General features: G+C 39.1%; 1 protein-coding gene across 2 annotated transcripts; it reads left to right on the plus strand.

Moving 5' to 3' along the window:
- Window positions 1–22: 22 nt before the first annotated feature.
- Window positions 23–19730, plus strand: CHP1 (calcineurin like EF-hand protein 1). Of its 2 annotated transcripts, none has more exons than XM_042038598.1 (7): window positions 23–263; window positions 6337–6409; window positions 13467–13547; window positions 14812–14939; window positions 15812–15873; window positions 16804–16926; window positions 18229–19730. In XM_042038598.1, exons 1-7 carry the CDS (start codon window positions 197–199, stop codon window positions 18280–18282), a joined length of 588 nt encoding a protein of 195 aa, XP_041894532.1. In that variant the 5' UTR covers window positions 23–196; the 3' UTR covers window positions 18283–19730. The 2 variants fall into 2 exon arrangements, with proteins under 2 accessions (XP_041894532.1, XP_041894531.1); XM_042038597.1 differs by lacking the exon at window positions 23–263 and adding an exon at window positions 2104–2284.
- The last annotated feature ends 1561 nt before the right edge of the window (window positions 19731–21291 follow it).

Here is a 21291-nt window from a genome sequence, read left to right on the forward strand (position 1 = left end):
GGCGGGGCCGGGCCGGGCGGAGGCGGCGGGCGGGGCCGCGACAGTCGGTGCGCGTTCGCCTTCCGCCTCAAAGCAGCGGGGCGGCCGCGGTCGGGCCTGTGCCGGGAGCGGCTGTGGCACCGCCGTCGCTGCTGTTCGGCTGCGTAACTCTTCCCCCGGCCCCTCCCTTCCCTTCCCCTCGGGCCCAGCGGCCGCGATGGGTTCCCGCGCGTCCACTCTGCTGCGGGACGAGGAGATTGAGGAGATCAAGAAGGAGACGGGCTGTGAGTGCGGGGGCCTGAGTGCGGCGGGGCGGGGCGGGAAGTGCCGCGGGATCGGCGGCCGGAGCGGGGCCGCTCGTAGTCCCTCGGGCCGGGGGGCCCTGCCTTGCGCGGCTGCGGCGTTCGCGTCGGGGCAGTGCCCGGGGCCAGGCACCCACAGCCCCCGGGGCCGGACGTGTCTGGCAGGCCCGCGGAAACCTGGGAAGCGCCGCTGCCGGTAGCAGCAGCGAGATCCCAGTGGAAGGGAAGGGAAGCAGTGCTCTTGGTGCGTGCAGTATTTTATTCGGTCAGAGGTAGCTCCTTGGGTTTTGAATAGTTGTCTGTCTCGATGTCTGGTGCTGGAGTTTCTCTCAGGTTTTTAGCCCAGAGAAACTGTTGTTGGATAGTAATTTTTTCCCCCAGGTGTTATTTGTTTCATGGGCTAGTGCTAAAGTTGCTGTAAGGGTATTCAGAATGAATGTTGTGTGGCATTTAAACCATAAAGGAAGTGAAGTAACTTGTGAGAGACAGGTGTGGTTAACTAAAAAGAAGTGAAAATTTCTGTACTAGTCAGCAATTGGGAGAGCATTATTCAACCTGGACTCTAGTATTTAGATAGTTTAGCCTACAGTATTTGATCGATTTGTTCTCCGTAAACATAAAATACCTTAGAGAGGGTGAAGCTCCAGTGTTGTTAATTTGTGTGATAGAATAGTTGCCTGAGAGTTCTAGCAAATAGTAAATGATAGTAAATGGAGGATGCCCTCCTAACTAGTTTGGGAGCAGAGGTCATGATGACACCATAGGTAGCACTTTGCTGTTTGTTTCCCCAGGAAACTTCTCAGGTAAACATGCTGTGCCCAGCTAACATTTTTCTTCTGCATATGCCTTCTTATCTGTTCTTGCTACTTGAATATGCTTTCCTCAGTTTTCTTTCCAATATAAATGGTGTTATATATTCTTCTTAGATGTTAGTTTATTTGTGTCAGGAAAATGAGTGGCTACAGAAAAGAACAATATTAAGACATCGCTGGTGCTAGTGTAGTGGCAGTCTGAGTGAGCTAACATAGTTTTCATGATCTTTTTTCCGTCTGTCATGAAAACCTTCTACAGGAAGGCTGTGATAAACAAGCCTAGGAATGTCAAAGTCTGCTTATCCAGCAATAACCTACTGTGGCTTTTTTCTTTTAATCTTTAAAGATCATGGACTAAAGGTAGCCTCCTCTCACTTAGATGCTTCAAAAGCCAAACCCCAAATCTGGAATATTTTTCCAAAAGGTTTTACATTTTTCCTCATGCTGCTACTTGATTTATTGTCTGTGGTGTTTTATTCCTAAAATTTTACTACATGATTGTTAAATAAATACCATTAAGATGCCTATATAGGCATCCTAAGCAATAAAACCCCCTGACTCTAGTTAGCCTCTTAAATTCTTTTCTTGTATGATCAGAGTGTGATCAAAGTTATGATCAGTGGGTTTTAGCTTTGTGACCTCAGTTTTGTTCATTTTCCCCATGTTTTTATCTAGTCAATTTTATAAGTAATACCATTTTGTTAATCAGCCATTGCTAATCTCTGACTCATGCTTGCTTGTAAGTCATCGCAGTGTGTCTCATTGATTTATCAATTATTTTCTTCTTGTCCCCAGTCTGTAACTGCTGTTTAGGAACATGATTTTTCTCTGCTTTTTATACTTCTCTAGCCAGATGCAAAATTCCACCAAGCTGTTAGCAGTGTTATACACTTCATATAGGTGAAAACACTTATACAAGGTGGGAAAAAACCCCAACACTGGTTATCTGGATCAAAGTTCACAGGCCGAATGCTAAGGTAGTGTTACTGAATAGACTGCTGTGTTCTGTTGGAAACTTGAGGCTGATGGTACTTCAGCTACTGAAGAGTTTGAGAAAGAGACTTCGTAGACGTGAAAAAATCTGGCAGCAGCATTACAAGTCCGTCTTGAACTGGTGGTCTGATAAAGTGCTCCCAGGGATTCTTTTTTGGCCTCTTTACTGTGAAACATGTTTTCTACAGTTCATCTGGGGTAGGTGTGAAGCACTGAGTAGAATACTTAACCAATTCTATTGAGTTCAACTGTGGAATTATATAACTTCTGCTCAATTTCATGTAGCACAAAACTGAATAGCTAATGATTCTGACATGAGTGAGAAACTGTATGTTAATGTTCTTTAGCAGAGCTGGTGAAGAACATGTGTTTTAGGGGACTTGAAGCATAGTCTTTCAAAAGCTATGCAATGACTATCTCTTGAATGAAATTTGCTTGGATTAAAATTCTAGATTTTTTTTGGCTGTAGTGAAAAGCACTTTGTAGCATAAGTTCAGAGACATCTGCAAAGGTAAGGCGTCAGGTTCTCAGTAGCAGGTGCGAAGCCTGAAGTTAACAGACCTAAATCTCACATGATGTTGTATGGAAATTGTTTGCTTTGCATATAAATATTTTGAAATTTGAGCATGAAAACACCTTGAAGTCATCCTAATTGCTTTGATATTTCAGTAACAACTGTAAAAAAAAATGGGAGGCCCAAGACGTTGCTTGTCCGCATTCTGTTGCAAGCTTTTGGAAAGCTGTTGGAATGTAACAGTATTCAAACTATTTGGTTCACACCCTTTGTTTCCATGCTTTGAAGCACTGTACCTAAGGATTAATAATAAACTAATGCTCATACCTAAATTTAGGAGAAAAAAATGCTTGCATGGTAGCAGATAATATATTTTTCTGATGGATATTTATATATTTTACTAAGTATATAAATATATTTATATGAGTTTATGCTACTGTTGTAGACAAGAGTGTCTAATTGCTAAAAACTTTACAATGATTTAACATAAGTAAAATAGAGGGAGCAACTCCTAATTTAGAGGTCTTGACCCTAAATTTTTAGAAGGATCTTATTGGGCTAGCAGTATAGATAAAACGGTGTTTCAGCTAGCTTTAAGCCTTAACCTTGGATTTTCAAGAAGCATAAATTCATAAACTCATAAATTGTAGGTCTTAATTCTTCTATGGTATGCAGGAGAATCTTTATGTTTGCATGCAAATGCACTGAAAAATGTCCAGTGACACAGCTTTTGTGAGGGATGAGAGCCAAAAAGAAATTATGACACAACACCGTGGTAGACCTGAATCATCCTCCTTTCTCACAGAGCTATGATATGCTTTTTGCTTAGTATGACGTTAATGAAAATACCACTTCTCCTGTGAACAGCTACGTACTATTTCTCACATACTAGCTGTTCCAAAAATGGAGATGCTGACATTAGTTTGGGAATGGTAGCTAAGCAGAATTCTCATCACCTTCTTTGTTTACAGGGAGGAGTGGGAGTATGGGGCTTCTAATAGGAGATCTAACTCCCGCCTTCTTTTTTTCACCATCAGTTGTTGTTATGGTATCTAAAACACTAAATCAGAAATGCAGAAGTTTGAAGTCTTTAGAGTACCGGTACTTGTTTTCTATGTGTGTGTTACTTAACTTGAAAGGGAGCAAGCTGCCCAGTCTGATTGTAGAGAAGTTGCCTTAGGTGAATTGAGCAATTTGCCCAATCCTATGCAAAGAATGAAAGTTGCCGAGGAGACAAGAAGGTGGGGGGGGGGGGGGGGGTGAAAACCCAGTTGCTGGCAGGTCATGCTGAAGGAGGGAACCTAAACAAATAGCCTCGAGAAAGAAAGAACAGACCTTAAAAAAGAAATCTGCCTCGTTTGTCACAGATCAAACAATTTCTGTGCAACCTCTTCCCAAGTAAGTTTTAGTAAGTAAGAAAAGCATTGTGCATGTCCTGGTGATGGCTTTTTAAAAAACCTAAATCTGAAAAGGACATTAAGTCCTAGTTTAGCATTGTAGACAATCATACCTTTACTGAGTAATCATTAACATTCAGTTCAGTCTTATTTCATGTGTTTATTAACTTCATCAGAAGAGACTGAGAAGTCAAGATCTCCTGTAGGGCCTTGTTGTGGTTTAACCTCAGCTGAAAACTTAAGTACCACGCAGATGCTTGCTCACTCCCTGTCAAGGTGGGAGAAGAGAAGCTGGGGCAGAGGGGAGGTAAAATGCATGGTTTGAGATAAGAACAGTTTAAGAGTTGAAATAAAGTAAAATACAATAATTACAAAAATGTTAATGATAACAATGATAATGCTAATTGTAATGAAAAGGGGATAGAAAGAGAAATGAAAGCCAAGAAAGACAAGTGAAGCACAGTACAACTGCTCACCCTCTGTTGACCAATGCGCAGCCTGTCCCCAAGCAGCAATCGGCCCCTCCAGGCCAATTCCCTCAGTGTGCACCGGACATGATGTGCTGTGGTACAGAAGATCTCTTTGGCCAGTTCGGGTCAGCTGTTCTGGCTGTACTCCCCCTCAGCTTTTTGTGCACCTCCTCATTGGCAGAGCCTGGGAAGCTGAGAAGCCCTTGGCTTAGGGTAGGCACTACTTAGCAACAGCCAAAACAACAGTGTGTTGTCATTGTTATTCTCTTATGAAATCCAAAAACCACAGCACTGTACCCGTTACTAAGAAGAAAACTAACTCTGTCCCAGCTGAAACCAGGACAAGTGTTCTTTCAGTGTTAAAGGAATTGCTGTTCTGTATAGGTATATCCCACTCACATCACAGACTAAAGATCCAGTTGTCTAATATCTTGGGTTGTCTAGTATCTTGGTAATGTTGACACAGTTATGCTGAACTTAATACTGCCTTTGTAATTTGTGTTTCAAATTGCAGATTTTAAAAGTCTGCAATAACTTGCTTTGTATCCCAACTCCTTCTTAAATTTCTTTAGAAATAGGCTTTTAAATTTTTAATTCAATGTTCTAGAAACCTGGTAATTTATTTCATGAGCAATTGGCTCCTGGGTTGGGCGCAAAGGGTTACAGTGAATGGGGTAACACCAGGCTAGTGACCAGTCACTAATGGGGTTGTGCAGGGCTCCATTTCAGGGGCCAGTACTCCTTAGCATCTTTCTAAACAACTTGGACATAGGACTCTAAGGCATACTAAGTAAGTTTGCCAGTGGCACTAAATTGGGAGGAGCTGTTGACTCCCTCGAAGGCAGAGAGAGATCTTAACACAACAGAGGGCCGGGCACCAAAGTATTGCTGGTCTAATGCAGGATCTAAACAATACTATTAAATTTAATAATAAATCTATCTTTGGCTCCAGGTTCTGAGACAAAGCCTTCCTCATCTCTGCTCTCTGGTGATCAGTGATAGGACCTGAGGGAAGAGCATAAAGCTGTGATGGGAGGTTTCGGTTGGATATTAGGACAAGGCTCTTCACCCAGAGGGTGGTTGGGCACTGGAACAGGCTCCCCAGGGAAGTGGTCATGGCACCAGCCTGACACAGTTCATGAAGTGTTTGGCCAATGCTTTCAGACACATGGTGTGGTTCTTGGGGATGGTGCTGTGCAGGGCCAGGAGCTGGACTCAGATGATCATTCTGGGTCCCTTCCAACTCAGGTTATTCTCTTATTCTATGACTCCCATAATGTTTAGATTTCAGCAGTCCTGTAAAGGAAGAATAGTAAAGTAAAAATTAAAGCCTCTCTGACCACTTTCCAGATGCAGAGAAACTGAGTTCACTTTCCATTTTTAGGTGGAAAAAAGACAATGGGAATAGAGATAAGCAAAAGAGAAGCAAAGATACTATAGCAGGGGTCTTCAGTGCCATGAGTGATATAGAGGTCATCAGTGTAGGCTGTGTCCAGATTATTTCTAGCCATAAAGGAATTAAAGGAAATAAAGTGGAACTGTGAATCAAATATTTTTTTCTTTTTAATTGACATATACTGAGTCAGATAACAAAAAATTGTTAAAGATCAAAAATAGAAATGGGTAGAAGACGAAGTTAGACATATTTTTGCAGAATGCGCTAATTTGTAGGTTCTTGAATATTAAGCTGTGATTTATAGCTCACAAAGTCCCTAAATGCTTATTGTCATGTGCTTTCAATGTAACTGGTTCTGTGTGATCTCTTTTTTGAACAGCTTCTGGCAGCAGTGTAGTGCAGTGTAATGAGGTCTGCTCCTATGAGGAATCACTGACATGCTAATTTGTCATCTTCTTTCCTTTTTTTTTCAGTCTCCCACAGTCAAATCACCCGCTTGTACAGTCGATTCACCAGTCTGGACAAAGGAGAAAATGGCACTCTTAGGTGGGTAATTCAGCTGTACTTGCATTGGCACATCTGTATTGGTGGCTTGCTGTTGCAGGATGTCTGCATGTTTTTCTCATTGGTAAATCATTGAGGCTGTTGTAACAAGTTCTTTCATACCTACTGTCTACATGAAAAGTTTAATTGTTGAACTGAGGTGCTCTAAGTACCAACTGTCTTTACTGTAGTGTTGAAGTTTTGTAGCAGTTAATATGAGAAAGTACAGATTTGGTATTCAAAGTCTTATAAAAATGTTCAGAATTGTGAAACAACACTTTCAGATTGTTCTTTCTCACCTTTCTTTATATGTTGCCTCTAATATTTATTCCGAGAATGGTTCTGCTGTATCATGTTTCTCCTGGCTTTCATAAGAAAAAAGGTCTATACTTACTTGTTTCTGATATCCAGTGTCTTTTAACCATACTTGGATCTTCAATCCATTTACTGTATTTAACTTTGCACCTCTTGTTGACCACCCATATCTGTTAGTATGCTCAAAAATAAAAAAAGAGCTGGAACCAAGTCAGTGTGACTAAACAAACATTCTATTCTTTAAAGTGGTAGTGTAGGATATTCTAAGATCTTTAGTGTTTGTTTCCTGTCTACAATTTGAAAGCTACAGAAGTGATCTTGTTTCTTACAGCTTAGTCAATTAAATAAAGATGAGTCTTTAACTTTATCTGCAAAATATTTTTCATTTTGACGGACCAAGTCTGCTGGAAAGAGTATTCTCAACCAAAAGGTAAACTGTGGTGAGATCATGGCCTGTTAAAATATATCTCTGCCTGCTGTTGTTTTTCTGTAGCCTTCTCTACTCTCCTGGATTTTGTTTCCCATTCACCATATAGCCACAGTGCACAGGAAAGCTGGAGAAGAATGCAGGAGAGAGTAGGAAGGGGAAAGGGACCTTGTTGTAGCACATGTGAGATCTGGCTCTTACGGAGTTAATTTCTTTCATAGCAGCTCTCTCCCAGTCAAATTCAGTGATTCAGGCATCACCTGAGGTTTTGTATGTGATCTTGTAAAATATGACTGTAGGATGCACTATAAACCCAGAAAAGCTATAGGTGTAACTGTAATGCTGGAATCACCTCTTAAAAGATCAAAGTGGCAAGTTGTAAGATACATGGTCTTTGGCAGTACTTTTGGCTTACTGCAATTTCCTTTCCTGAAGGAAATGCGCAGTTCCTTCTGGTGCCACAAATTGCTGACTTCTCAGCATTTAAGTAATTGGATGTGGAATTGTATGGTAAACAACTACAGAGTGATTATTTTGGGTTAAAAATGCTCTCCCTCCTCTTTTGGCTTGCATAGGTTTTGAAGCTGATTGACTCCAGTGATTTGAACTGTGTCTGTACTGATTTCTAGACTTGCATAGCTGAAGGGATGACTAAATGGATTGAGCATGTGAAAAATTGGCTTGGGATGGGATATGCAGGAACTTCCAAAAGCCCACTCTGACACTAAAGCCAACGTATTATATGAATTGTAGCACTGGCAATTCTGATGTAGAGATCAACTGATGACATTGTGGATAAAGTTAATACTCCTTATGTTTAAAATTATTTGGAAAAGAACATTAACAGCCTTTTCAAACTTTACGTGTGAGTTTAATATTCATTGATGGATAAAGGTGATGGCTATCAGATTAGTCTAGCACAATTTCAACACAGGACGTGTTCTTCCTCAACTCCTCCGTGTTCTCCTCCAACACTGAATTCACTTACTGATTCCATAAGGCTTGTATAAACTGCAAAGTGATTGTACTCAGTTTATGTAAGAGGAGTAATTGATTAAATATGTTATAAATGTCTGTTGCACAATGTTCAGTTTCACAGTATTATGCATCAGGAGGAGTTAGACTTGCATTGTTGATAATCATATGGTACTTAGGAAAGGAAGTGGAGGTTTGGAAAATCCCAGCAACTGTGCTTATTGTGATCCTTTAACTTGCAGTCTTGGCCCCTGAGCATTGCCCACTCTCAAACATGTCTGACTTAAGAGTGGCATTCAATTTTTTAAACTTGTTCTGGTACCCACAAAATGTAGGAACTATTAAGTTTAAGTAATAGAAAACTGCTTCCTGAGACATAAAAGAATGAGGAGAGAGCAAGAACTACAGCTTGGAAGGTCATAGATGTTGGTTTCTGAGCTACAGCTCAAAGAGAACTTGCTGCTTTAAGACAAGTAAGAGGAAGTTTTGCCTTGCTTACTACCACCAAACAGTTTAGAGGGTATGTCTTCTGTCTGTTTCCTGTGAGCAAGAATTACTGTTTCCATAAGGATGACTTATACCTTGACTTATAAATCAAACATGACAAAATCACTCATGTGACCATGATTAGGAAAAGATGTGTTAGGCAGTTCTTTATGGCATGAAATAAATCTTTAAATGTGTACCACCCTTCTGAAGAAGGGCAAAGTAAAGAGCGCTTCGTACAGAAGATCTGGTAGATGATGATTAATCCTGGTGGTTATGGAACTATAGAAGTTCCATTAAAAAAACCTATAAAATTAATCAAAAGCAGAAATCTTTCTTAGCCACATGTTTCTAGCCAGTGTACCTATGTGTAATTTCAAGGCACTTTGTTTTTAAAGAGTTACATAAATGAAATATTAGAGATGATTATTGATAAAAACAAAACTTGGTCTTCAAAACATTTTTGGTTTTTGCTTCCTTTTTTCCCTCTCACATATTTATTCTCTAAGAGACTACAGCCATTTTTACCTGTAAAGGTAAAAATGTCAGGTTTGCCTTCACCTTTCTTTAAAATTGTAGAAAAATTTTATATTTTTCCTTAGCTTCACTTTTGCTAAACAAAATTATTAAGTTCCCTCAGACTTCCACCATCTGAACAAAACCATGTTGGAAAAGACAGGACAAAACTGTTCTTGGAAACTCTTTTGTCACCTTTGATTTCAATATTGCAACATGCTGAGTTGCCAAAACAAAAGATTGACACCCCTGGATGTCCATAGCTACATCTAAATGATGAAATCTGGAACATACTTGTTCTGTCTACATCCTAACTATAGCTCAGGAGGAAACCAGTGTGCATGTTTCCTTACTTACATGCTGATTTCCAATAGGAGGAAATAATATAGCATGAACAGGATAAGTATGTAATTGCTTAGTGAGTCTCCTTGTTGCGCTGGTACTGTACTGTACACCACACAAGAATACCTTTGTTCCAAAGTTTATCTACTAGTAAGTAGCTCTAGACAGACATGTATAGAGCTATAAAGGGAGATACTTATCTAAACTGGTATCTTTGTATATAAGTTTTTTATGGAACCTCCCACTTAACAGTAGTTTCTTGTGCACTGGGGAAAAGACAGGTTAAGCACTTGAGAAGTAGTTTTTACTATTCAGTAATGGGTATAGCCTGGTGAGTGTGGAAGAAGGAAGGAAGGGCAAATGTTCTGAAAGCTGGTACATAAAGAGAATAGACACACTGAACTGTTTATGCAGGTCTCATGCTTATGAAAGCTGTTCACACGTGTCTGCTGGAGAACTTCAGAAAGCCTCTGATCCTGAGAGAAGGGTAACATGAGCCAGCCAGGCCATCTGTCAGTCTTTGTCAGCTGACTGAACCATCTGGGTCTGGAAAGGTGTCAGGCTTGTTCTTATTAGTTCAAACTGATACTGCAAGATTGTAAAACATAAAAGCTAGCTCTCTGAATGTGGAATTCTTTACTTTTTCTCAAGAAAATGCAAAGCATTTTTAGCTTTATCTAAAATAGAAAAGACAGGAAGGATATGGGTTTGGATTGGAAAAGACAGGATACAAGAATAGTCTATACTTCCATCTTCAACCACACTTTATGCATGCTGCCTTTTTTCTTTCCTTCCTTATTGCTCATCTAATTATCACCTTTTTGCGTACTTCTTGGCCTTATGTTTATGAACCAATTAGTGCTCTGTTAGTTAAGCTATTTCAGTTATAATTTGTGTAGAGCATGTGTAAGGATGGGGTTAGATGAGATGGCTGATGCAACCCCAAAAGAGGGGGATATTAGTATTCTTTCCCTGTAACTTCTCCAGGCTTCCCAGCACTTCATTGTCAGCTGTGGTGCTCTTAGATTTTTTGAAGTTTTTGGGACTGCTTCAAGTTGCAAATTCAACAGAAGGATAATTGGAGAGGAGGAAAGTAGGGAGATTTTTATGGGGGATACATTAGACCACCAAAAGGTTAGATGAATGACAAAGCTGATGTTAGCAGTGGAAGGAAGCAATGGAACCTCTTCAGTAGTCACCTCTTAAATATTTTTGACCAATTTGTATGATACACCTTACTACTTTTAATTATTTCCCTTCTTCAAGTAATTTCTTGTTACCTATATCCTCTGGGCATCTTTCCTTTCCTCTACCACTTCTGATGTGCATGTATGTGGGGTTTTTTTCCTTTCCATAATTTTACTTTCCCTCAGCTCTAGATACCCGTCCTCATCCCTGCTGAGGGAACAGTGCTTTGCTACCATACAGAAGTAACAGAAGAATGAACAACCAGAAATGGAAGGGAAGAAAGGGTCTTGCAGGCTTCTTGCAGCCTTTGGGATAAGGCAGAACCACCTTTACAGTAGGGGTCTGCTCTGTGCCTTGGAGGGAGTACTTATGCTTAGGAATACTTGCCTTGCTTAGAATCTACAAATTCTTTGCTGTAAAGTACATATAATTATGAATCCACTGGCATATGTATTAAATGGTTGGCCTGCATAATGTTCACATGCAGTTAAAGATTGCTTTGTATGTTGCATTTAAGCAAAGATTTCATAAGAGCCAGGTTCATGGAAAGATAGCTTAGAAGAGCCTTGTTGCCCATGAACACATAAGAAGTAGAGGGTATTAAGTTTTGTGTAAGCTCCAGCATCAGCCAGGTGAAGTTGGTCCCTACTGAATGCAGGAAAGCTTAGCTTTATAAAGTGGAGAATAATTTACCTCACACATTCATTTGCTTTTATGGCTATTGCAGCTATTTCAGTTATAACACTCAGTAATGTGCTCTTAATAAGCAAAAGTGCTCTACTGCAATCCTGATAATGACAGGACAAATAGATTTGAAACCTGGGGAGTTTTTTGTGGTTAATTGTTAATCTGTTAGAAAACGGAATCACTGGAGGCTGAAATGCCAAGTGTATACTGAGGCTGAATAGTAAAAAGTCACGATATGCAAGTAAAAAATTTTGAATCATTAGGATTTTGCTCTACATGGAAGAGAGGGTAGCTGCTGCTTTAGGGTTATAAAGTTAGCATTGACACTGAAGTTCTATTGTTAAAATACTGTTATTAGGACATAGGCTTTCCACATCATTGCATCTCCTGCTTAAATCACTAATGCATACTTTGACCTTCAGCTGTAGCTTAAAATGCAGCAGTCCTGAAGGGTCTGGTAACAAGTTGATTGTGCTAAATAGATGTTAACTTTGCCTATTAAAAATAACAGACCTGGTCAGAGCAGAATTTTGCTGGGATAACTTAAAAATATGGTCAGGTCTCTCTGTTAGAAGGTCAAACAGTTTAACCACATTCTAACAGATGCACTGTAATTGGGAGTCTCAACAGTGCTGTGGTGGTGATTGGGTGCAAGAAGTGCTTTAGAATACATTTAAAACTAGAACATCTTGCTTCTCTGCCTTTCCTGAGCGAGACTGGTGATAAGGTCAGCCAATTTCTTTTTTATCCTGTCTTTAATATCACAGCATTATAAAAGGCTTGTATATTTAAATAATCTGAAAATTGGTTTGTGTTTACTTTATTAAGCCACTTTTTTGCTTTAGTGATGTCATGAATCAGACCTTGTTGCCAGTTTAGTTAGTGAGCATAGTTTTGAACAGTAGCAAACATTTAGTAACCAAGTTTGAGACTTTGACCCCAACTTCAAAACCAGCAGGACTGCATTTGACTTGAAGGGAACTGCCAGTATTTCTGGAGATTGGGCAGGAAATGTCAAGTTATGCATCCAGACAGGATAGGGTGGAGGGTTTTTACAGCTTAACCGCTTCACTGTTTGCAATTTAAAATCTAAATTATTATGAAGTACATCTTGTACTAACTGATAAGTTGCTGTGTTCTGTTGTAGGGAAAAGCAAACCAACCAAACCTGCTCACTAAGACACATTTGGTGTGTCTGCCTTGGTCACACCAAGATTATCCACTTTCCTGTCACTGACAGTCTGTTAGGTTGAAAGAAAAGAGAAAATATTAGTGCAATTCTAATAGGAGAATGAAGCCTGTGTTCATGTCCTTCTGTTCTAAAATGTGTATACAGTACAATTCATGATGTCTTTCAGATCAGAAGAAGTGTAAGCATAGCTGTGTTTATATTGTGCTGTGTACATATAATCACGAGCAGAAAAGAGAATGGCTGGCAAGAGAACTGAGTATTTGCCTGTACTGGTGAAGTTATATCTGGTGTATAGGTGCCTGTAAAAGTGTAGATTTACCACTTCAAAATAGGAGTACTGCTTGGTTGAAACTAAAATAATCTGAAATTTGGCATTTATTATAAAATATAGATTTGTTGCATAAACAAACAACAACAAAAAAAATCTATTGGAACATTCTAATGACCTATAGTAGGCTTGGAGAAGTATGGTATTCTTCCAGAATCTGAAATGAGGCAGTCTGGAAAAGTCATGACAACTCGTATGATTAAGTACCAAAATAATGATTAAAAAAACCCAATCAATATTTTCATCTTGGAGCCATAATTTCTTTCAAAGCAACTTCAGAAGCTTTCCTTTTCTTACATTGCAAACTAGTTGGCATCATTACAGTAAGGTTTCTAGCACAAATGATGTTAGTGTCTGAGAAGTGGTGTTAACATGATAAATGAGCACTTCTAGTTTGTAATGGAATATAGGTTTGGCATTGTCTTTTGCTTTATTTTGTGCCATTCGTCATAAAGAAAAAATTATTTTAAAAGTTACGTTTTCAAAATCACCAAGTGTCTTGCTGCAGAAATAGAATTCCATGGATGTTTTACTGTGAATTCTTTTTAAGCAGCTTCTCTGACTTCAGCTTTATGCTGACTCCTTGTGTTCTTGCTTTACTTAGCCGTGAAGATTTCCAGCGGATTCCAGAGCTTGCCATCAATCCACTCGGAGACAGAATTATCAATGCCTTCTTTCCAGAAGGGTGAGTTGCAACAAACTGAATTTGTGAGCAGGCACAAAATTTGTAGTTCATCTGAAGTTTTCATAGGAGTGAAATGCTGATAATTAAGGGACAGAATTTGAATTTGCTAATAACCTAACACCTCAAACTTGCCATGCAATGTGTGTGGGTACATTGTTTCCTCAGCATATCTTAATTCTCTAAAGAGAAATTCTTTACAACACTTTTTTGTGCTTTATTTATTGACAAACTCAGTCTTCTGTCACAGTTTTCCACTCTTCCTAAACTACTGACCACTTTTGAGGAAATTCCAGGCCATGTATGGACTTTAGTTCTTAAAGCAAACTTGTATCAATGCTATTCTGTGTAAAGCAGCATTACAATTAACTAATTTGGTCTTCTTGTGTCTGCTATGGTAAGTGTACCATTGTTATTAGATTGGCTTTTTTGGTTGGTTGATTTTAGGTTTTTATTACATTTAAGACATAGACTAAGACACTTCTAACACGAATCCAAAGAGATGATCGAATTTGCAGTATTGTCTCTCTTCATTGTACCTCTCTGGATTGTTCTATGGAATTGCTTCTCCTCTTGAACATAGTTGTCATTACTGATTGATGGAGATCAGATTGTCTAATCAAGTCATAATATCAGCTAAAACCAGGAAGGGTTTACTGAATAGAAAGCAGGCATCCTGGGAAGTATTTACATGGCTGGTTCCCACCGAAACTAGAAAAGAGAACTCTGTTGTCAGAGAGTGGTAAGCAGTGACAGCCTCACAGGCAGGAGCCAAGGGTGACAGCAAAGGTGGACGGGGTGATGTACTTGGTGAAGAAGGGCACGCACCTGAACACAAAGAGCAGAGGAGGTCCAGTGACTGTTGTCAAGTCAACCAACAGTCCAGTGCTTGACAGTGGTGAAACTAGTATCAAGTCAATCCAGGGAATTAGGGTCCAGATCAGCAAGGTACATTGCTACATTCCGGCATAGCAGCAGCATAGCTCAGGCAGAGTGGCTAAGAGTAAGGGCTTCAGCTTAAACAGATTTTGCAGGTAAGGGAAGGGGAGTCCTCAGTAAGACTTCTCTGAGCTTCTTTTTTTTTATACATCATACTTCATAACAGCACAATCCCAGCTTGCAACAGCATAGGCAGCCAAACCCTGGGGAGGTGGGAATGGAAGAGTTCACATGGTCTTGATGCTTCAGATATTAATAGTCTTCTTTACTGAAATGAAGAGCCTGTATAAGGTATGCTAAAAACTGACCCGCTGAAATGCTTACACAGAGAGGACCAGGTGAATTTCCGTGGATTCATGAGGACGCTAGCCCACTTCCGACCCATAGAAGATAATGAAAAGAGCAAAGACCAGAATGGACCAGAACCACTGAACAGCAGAAGTAACAAGCTCCACTGTAAGAAATGGGAACCTTCCTATAGAATCAATTATTTTTCCTTGGTTTTGGTTGGGTTGGGTTTTTTTTTTTCCCCTTAGGAAGGGAGGATCTTTTGGGATCTTTTGGATTTCCTGTGGAATGATACCTTCTAATGCCTGACTTTTTTTAAAATTTACTTGGAAGCTTATCTGTTCAGAATGTCAACAATTGAGCCATTGGTATGTTAGAATTTGGTGGAATTGGTTGACTCTTGAGTAATGTGTATATGCTTTGCAAAATGTCTCAGAAGTGTTTCAAAATAGTTTGTATTCAAAATTATTTCACATTTTGAAGCCACATCCCATACATGAATGAGCTTTTCTTCTTATTTCTCCAGTTCTTCCATATAATATAGTGGCTTTTTCCCCACCTTCGGCTGAGTACTTTCTTAAGTATTTGGATGTCTGCCTACAGTATATGAGCAGAATGCTCTTTCTTGCTAATCAAAGTTGGCAACAGTCCTCAGAGCACTTAAAATTTCTGTCATATCTCATCCAGAATATAGTCAAATAGAATGATTGGTAATGTAAAAATGGTTGGCTCTGAAATTAAAGGACTGAATGTATCTTAGTGATAATTATTCTTCCATGACTTAGGGTTTTGAGGAAATATCAAGCAGAGTGCTTGTGAACATAAAATTTTTCCATTATTGGCAATAATGCTATTCCTGTGTCTGGTAATAACACTTTATGGAACTGGGCATGAGTTTTATGGTGACCTAAATTCTAAGCTAATTCTCATAAAATAATTTACAAGTACTTAATTGTGTTGGTTTTCTTTTAGATAAATCTATTGTTATGAAGAAAAATAATGGCACTTGAATTCAACTGCTCTTTCTTTCTTCCCTGTAGTTGCTTTTCGATTATACGATCTAGATAAAGATGACAAGATTTCCAGGGATGAGCTTCTCCAGGTAAGTAGCACAGGGTTGCTTTGAATGACTCAATCATGATGTTCTCTGTGACTTCATACCCACTTAGATGAGGGGAGTTGCAAGAGTTTCCTCAAAAGAACTGCTGGAGTAATGTGGTGGCTTTGCTTACCTCTGCCTTAAAGCTTTAGATATTGTATGGGACTTTATTCTTAGCTAGGCAGATCCTGTTGGAAGTGACACCTAAATATTCAACAAATACACTAAGCACCTTAAGAACTACCTTCTATAACTTTCAAAGGTGCTTCTAAAAGGATTTCAAAAGGACAGTCACTGAGGTGGATTAGGTTGTTTGCCTGATCCTCTGTGCATCTTCTCAATAGAATAAAACTTTTTGAAATTGCAGCAAAGGTAATCAAAGTTCGTCAGTGCTGCATATGTATGAAACTGGGCTTGTGCTGGGAGTAATTACATGCTACTAATCCTGGGAAGTACACATGGCAATTTGTGGTTCCTGATGTAAGAAAAAGGTTTGCTTTTGACTGGAACTGCCCTCTTCTATCTGCTCAGAAAATGCTTTACTGACTGTGGAGGGTAACAGCAGTTGTCACTGGACTGTGATTCCTGTAGGTAAACATCTCAAGCAGCAGATATTCAGTCAAATGCTGGTATGTTTTCTGGGGAAAAAAAGTAGAAGCATTGGACAGAAAGACTCGTTCCTAGTTCCAAAAGATTCCTCTTGCTTCTGCCTCTTCCTGCTGCCTAGTGAAAAAGCAGGATTCTTTGTCAATGGTGGCTGCAAAAGATACCTGTATTTCCTGAAAGACTTAATGTACAAAGAACAACAGAAGTCTGTCTAGAAATTACTTCAATGAAAATCTTGTGTGGGGTTATTTTGACAGTACACACAAGAAGAAAGCACTAAGAATACTTGTGTTCCTGTGTCAGTGATGGTTATGTTGTATGCTACAGGTATTACGGATGATGGTTGGTGTAAATATTTCTGATGAACAGCTGGGCAGCATTGCTGACAGGACAATCCAGGAAGCTGATCAAGATGGAGATAGTGCCATCTCCTTTGCAGAATTTGTAAAGGTTTGTAAACTGTAAACTATGACTAAATGAAACTGCTCAGTAATGAGCAAGTCATTCAGACAAATGCAAATGAGAACAGAGAGGAAGTCATTGAAATACTTGCGCCTGCATTTGGGCAAAGCCTTCTGCTAGCTTTTTCTTCCCTTTATTAGTCACATTTTGTATTTTTTTTAATACTGTCGGTGCTAATAATTAGTCCACATGTTTCTTTATACTCTTACATAAAGCTACAGCCCTGAATATACTGAAGAATTTTCACTTCTTGTTTTGCAACTGCTTCTTTCTACACAAGTAGCCTGACTAGCACAGTTAGAACAGATTAATTCTTCTGCTGTAATAGCACTGATCAGTTTTCATTTGCAGATTTCATCTGTTAGCAACACAGCTAATACTGGTATTGAAGTTCCTAGCTCTGATACTTTGAATTACATGTTTTCATAGTCAGAAATAGGTAACAGTAGGGAGCCCTTAGATAGTCAGTGGAGAAAGTTGTCCTGTAGCAGAACAATTTCAACTACCTAATGGGATGCTATTGACAAGAGGAACTAGACTTATCTTGGAGATAATAAAAAGAACAGAAACAAGTTGCAGCATGGGGAACTGTGGTTTGCTTTAATGAAAACTTTTTACTAAGAGGATGGTCATAGCTTCTGAAAGATGTAGAAATTCCTCCCTTGGAGATATTTAAAGTTTAACCAGGACAAGGCCCTGAGCAACCTGATTTAGCAGGTCCTGCTTTAAGTAGGATTGAGGGGTTGGACTAGAAGACTTCCAGAGGTCTCTTAAAATGTAAATTACTCTTACCTTGGAGCACTGAAGTCTACTGCCTGAAACAGCCTGGAGCAGAGTAATGTCTTCATGCCTCAGTGTTAATAGCAATTTAGTGAATGAACTTGCCACTCCAGTCTTACAGTGATCTGCATTAGTGGTGCTCTGGTCTTGATTTTTGCTCTTCAGTGATTGCTCATGTCCTCTTCTCTACTCCGTTCTCCCTTGTGTTTCCTGGCCGGGCATTACCACACAATCTAGTTCTGGAAGTCCAGGCCTTTCTGCGTTGTTGGCAGACTGAAACTGCATTAGTTACATTTTGACTGACAGCCTTGTGGCTTTGATGGCTGAAGTTCCTTCCCTTGGAAGGACCTTAGCTGACATTGAGAAACAGCAGTCTCTATCTGGATGAAGGACTGGCATGCTGAATTGAAGACATCCCATGTTCCTGCCCATTTCCTCAATATTAGAATAAGAAACCTTGTAGGAGAAATGTCCAGTAACTTAAGTAACTGTTTCTCAATTTTATTGCAGGTTTTGGAGAAGGTGGATGTAGAGCAGAAAATGAGCATTCGATTTCTTCACTGATGGATGGAGAACCTATTCCTTTCTACTCCAACTATGTAATGAATAGAACTTCATTTTCTCCTTAGCACCATACCCCAGAGCATTGCCACTGGTGCATATACATCTCCAACCCCTCCCTGATTTGTTCTACCAATGTGAACATTCCCTGTGCAACAGGAAGAAAGGGAAATGGCTGCCATGCAACTTGGAAAAGGAGCTTTTTTTAATGTTGTTCATCCTGGGTTTTTTGCCCTTTCTCTTGTCTCCTTCTGCACTACTGTTTCAGTAAAATGTCTCTCCTTATACACTACTGTTTAATCTACAAACTGATTCTTCTGAGCTCTGAATCTGAGAATGGAAAAACAGGAACATGCCACAGAAGTGCCCTCTGAGACATTTCGGAGACAAGTATCTACTCAAATACTAGGTGCATTGATAATGATTCACTTTTGCCACATTACAGCTGCCTTTTTTTAAATTTTTTTTTTGCCCCTTTCCTATTTGGCTCTTTATATGCAGATTTGTTTCTTCGCTGCTTCTAAATCTGCCTTTTACTGGAGAACTTCTCAATTACTATGGCTTCATTGTACAACTAGCACAAATGCATGATGATAGCTTTGAGTACTTTAAATTAATGTGAATAGATTTTGTTCTTTGTGGAACGAATTCACAGGGACAATAGTAGAATCTATGGTGGGGACAGGCTGTAGTGTTCTTAAAAGGAATAGGAATTCTGCACTAAGTCACTTGAACTGTTCAAGTAGCAGAGGCAGAAACTTGTTTCTTCCTTTGTGTAGCTAGCAGGCTTGACAGCCAGTGGACCGTGAAGTGTCCTCTCCAGATTGTTTTCATCTAGGATCCCTCCCCTCATCAGGGTGGTTTTGCTTCTGAAAGTGTAAATTTGTTTACCAGTATACAAAATGCAAGAAAACCAGTCATGCCAAAATCTTAGTTCTGTAACTGCCCCCTGGTAATAGTGTTAATGAAACATGAAATCATGAAACTGATTTAATGGGGTTTTTTTCCCCAATTATAGTGGCCTGCATAATGAGTAATTATTTATATTTTCCATAATGAAAGTCCCGGTCTGTTATATTTGTGTTGAGGGTGGTAGCTGTATTTAAGAAAGCTCTGGCAGAAGAATACAATTTGGGAAAGTTCATATTATCCCAGATATTTCACAATGTATTTCTATACAAATCTCTTTGCAAGTGTAAGATGATTAATACTATTACTATAATGCTGATAAATTCAAGAGATCAGAGTCCTTGAAGGTTCAATAGTAACAATTCACTGTGGCTAGATTGACAAATGATCTCGTGTAGTTCAGCTGGGGCATTCCACAATATGGGAGATCCTTCCAATAAAACCAAAAAACCCTGGGAGCTTCTTTATTGAAGAATCGGTGTTATAACTGCTTCTCTGTTACGTGTTAACGTTTCTATAAATACTTACCAGTCTCAAAACTACTCTCAAATGCGCGTTTCCTTTTTTCTTAGTTCCTTTAATCATCACTTTTGTTGAAGGATGAAAGTCTCTGAAGGATTTTTGATTTGTTTTAAATTAAGGAATTCAAAAGTAAAATGTTGCACTTCATAGTTTTGCAGAGTGCAGCACAGTTCCAGAAGGAAATGTAAATTGAAAGCCTCTACTCTGTATGAGAAAGAAACATTATACATTTATAACCACCTCGTGTGAAATAAGAATGTAACAGTGCTAATGGACTGAAAAGTAAAAAGTGCTTGTAAGCTTTGTGATTTGCTTAGAAGTAGGTGTTGCTCTCTTCTGGCTCTATAGTTGTATGCTACAGTTGTGCCTTATTGTCCCAGTGAGACTGGATATTGTATTTATCAATCCATAAATAAACCTTCCACTGTATAAACAAAAACCAAAACCAAACCAATCCCCAGCTATTCCTGTATGGCAACCAACATCCTTTAATTACTGGAAAAACTAAATACCAGTAAGAATGGTGCTAGCAGGCCTTACAGATCAGTTTCTTATAACTGAACTTATTTTCAGTCTTGATAATCCTTTATTCTGCTGGCAGAAACCAGTGCAAACATGAGCTCCAGAAGAGGACATGCAGGGCTGGTTTATGACAGCTGTTCTTACAAGCTCCCACCTCCGATGTCAGATATTTTTGCTAACGTGCTTGAAGGTGAATACAAATGATCTAAGAGATGCCCTGCAAAAAAAACCACCCCAAAACACAATCAATCAAAGAACAACCAACCTTCCTGAAATAAACTAAAAGACCCCTAACTATCAGAATCTAACTTTGCAATTAGCAGAATAAATCACATGTAAGCAACTATCTTACTCAATATTCTATATATGTAACATCTAGTTTAAAAGGTGGTAGACAGTAAGAGAAGTTTTAGAGACCTGAGATCTTAAATTTGTTAAATTTAAACTTGTTCAAAACTAAACTGTACAGATACAAGCAGATTTCCACAAAAGTAGTATTTTTAGCGTACCTGGTTGCTTATAGAAGTATTTTGTCTTGAGAACAGGTCATCTTGAAGGTGAAAGTGTGGAAGAGGGATAGGGTTGGCAGCTCAGAGGCAGAGCTACTTAATATTTCATCTTTGTCTTTTGAAAAAGTAGTATAAGGGATAGGATTTTAAATACAGATGAACCATTCTCCAGTTTACTGAGAGAAAGTCTGTTTTCAAATCTGCAGCCAGGAGTTTATGTTGAGACTGACTGGATGGTTGACTGAAGAAATATGTTATTGAAACCAGTTACCAGAATGTTGTGAAGAATGTAGAAAGCAGAAATAGGTTTGATATTGAATCAGTACTGAAACCTGTAGGCCCCTTAGCTTGGCAACAACTCTGGGCAAAAGAAAAGAATCCAAATACAGGATTTTACTCATGAGGAGCAGGATTAAAAATTATGTTAGCTTCTGTAACTTTACAATGGAACATAAAAGTCTGCTTTTGGTTCTTTGAAACTACAGCTTTGGTTGTAAATAGGATATGGGTATAATATTTAAGTTGGCAGAAGTGTTTCATTTCTGTCTGC

The sequence above is a fragment of the Corvus kubaryi genome, unplaced genomic scaffold (genome assembly GCF_017639235.1).
Source record: "Corvus kubaryi isolate FWS band 111438036 unplaced genomic scaffold, C.kubaryi_AGA036_p1.0 37392, whole genome shotgun sequence".
NCBI classification, from domain to species: Eukaryota; Metazoa; Chordata; class Aves; order Passeriformes; family Corvidae; genus Corvus; species Corvus kubaryi.

Excerpts from the sequence above, each read along its gene's own strand:
- CHP1 (XM_042038597.1), top strand. The coding sequence starts at position 2,119 with ATGGTACTTCAGCTACTGAAGAGTTTGAGAAAGAGACTTCGTAGACGT. Across the intron at positions 14,940-15,811 it reads CAGAAGTAACAAGCTCCACT|TTGCTTTTCGATTATACGAT; the intron begins GTAAGAAATGGG and ends TCTTCCCTGTAG. Across the intron at positions 15,874-16,803 it reads CCAGGGATGAGCTTCTCCAG|GTATTACGGATGATGGTTGG; the intron begins GTAAGTAGCACA and ends TGTATGCTACAG.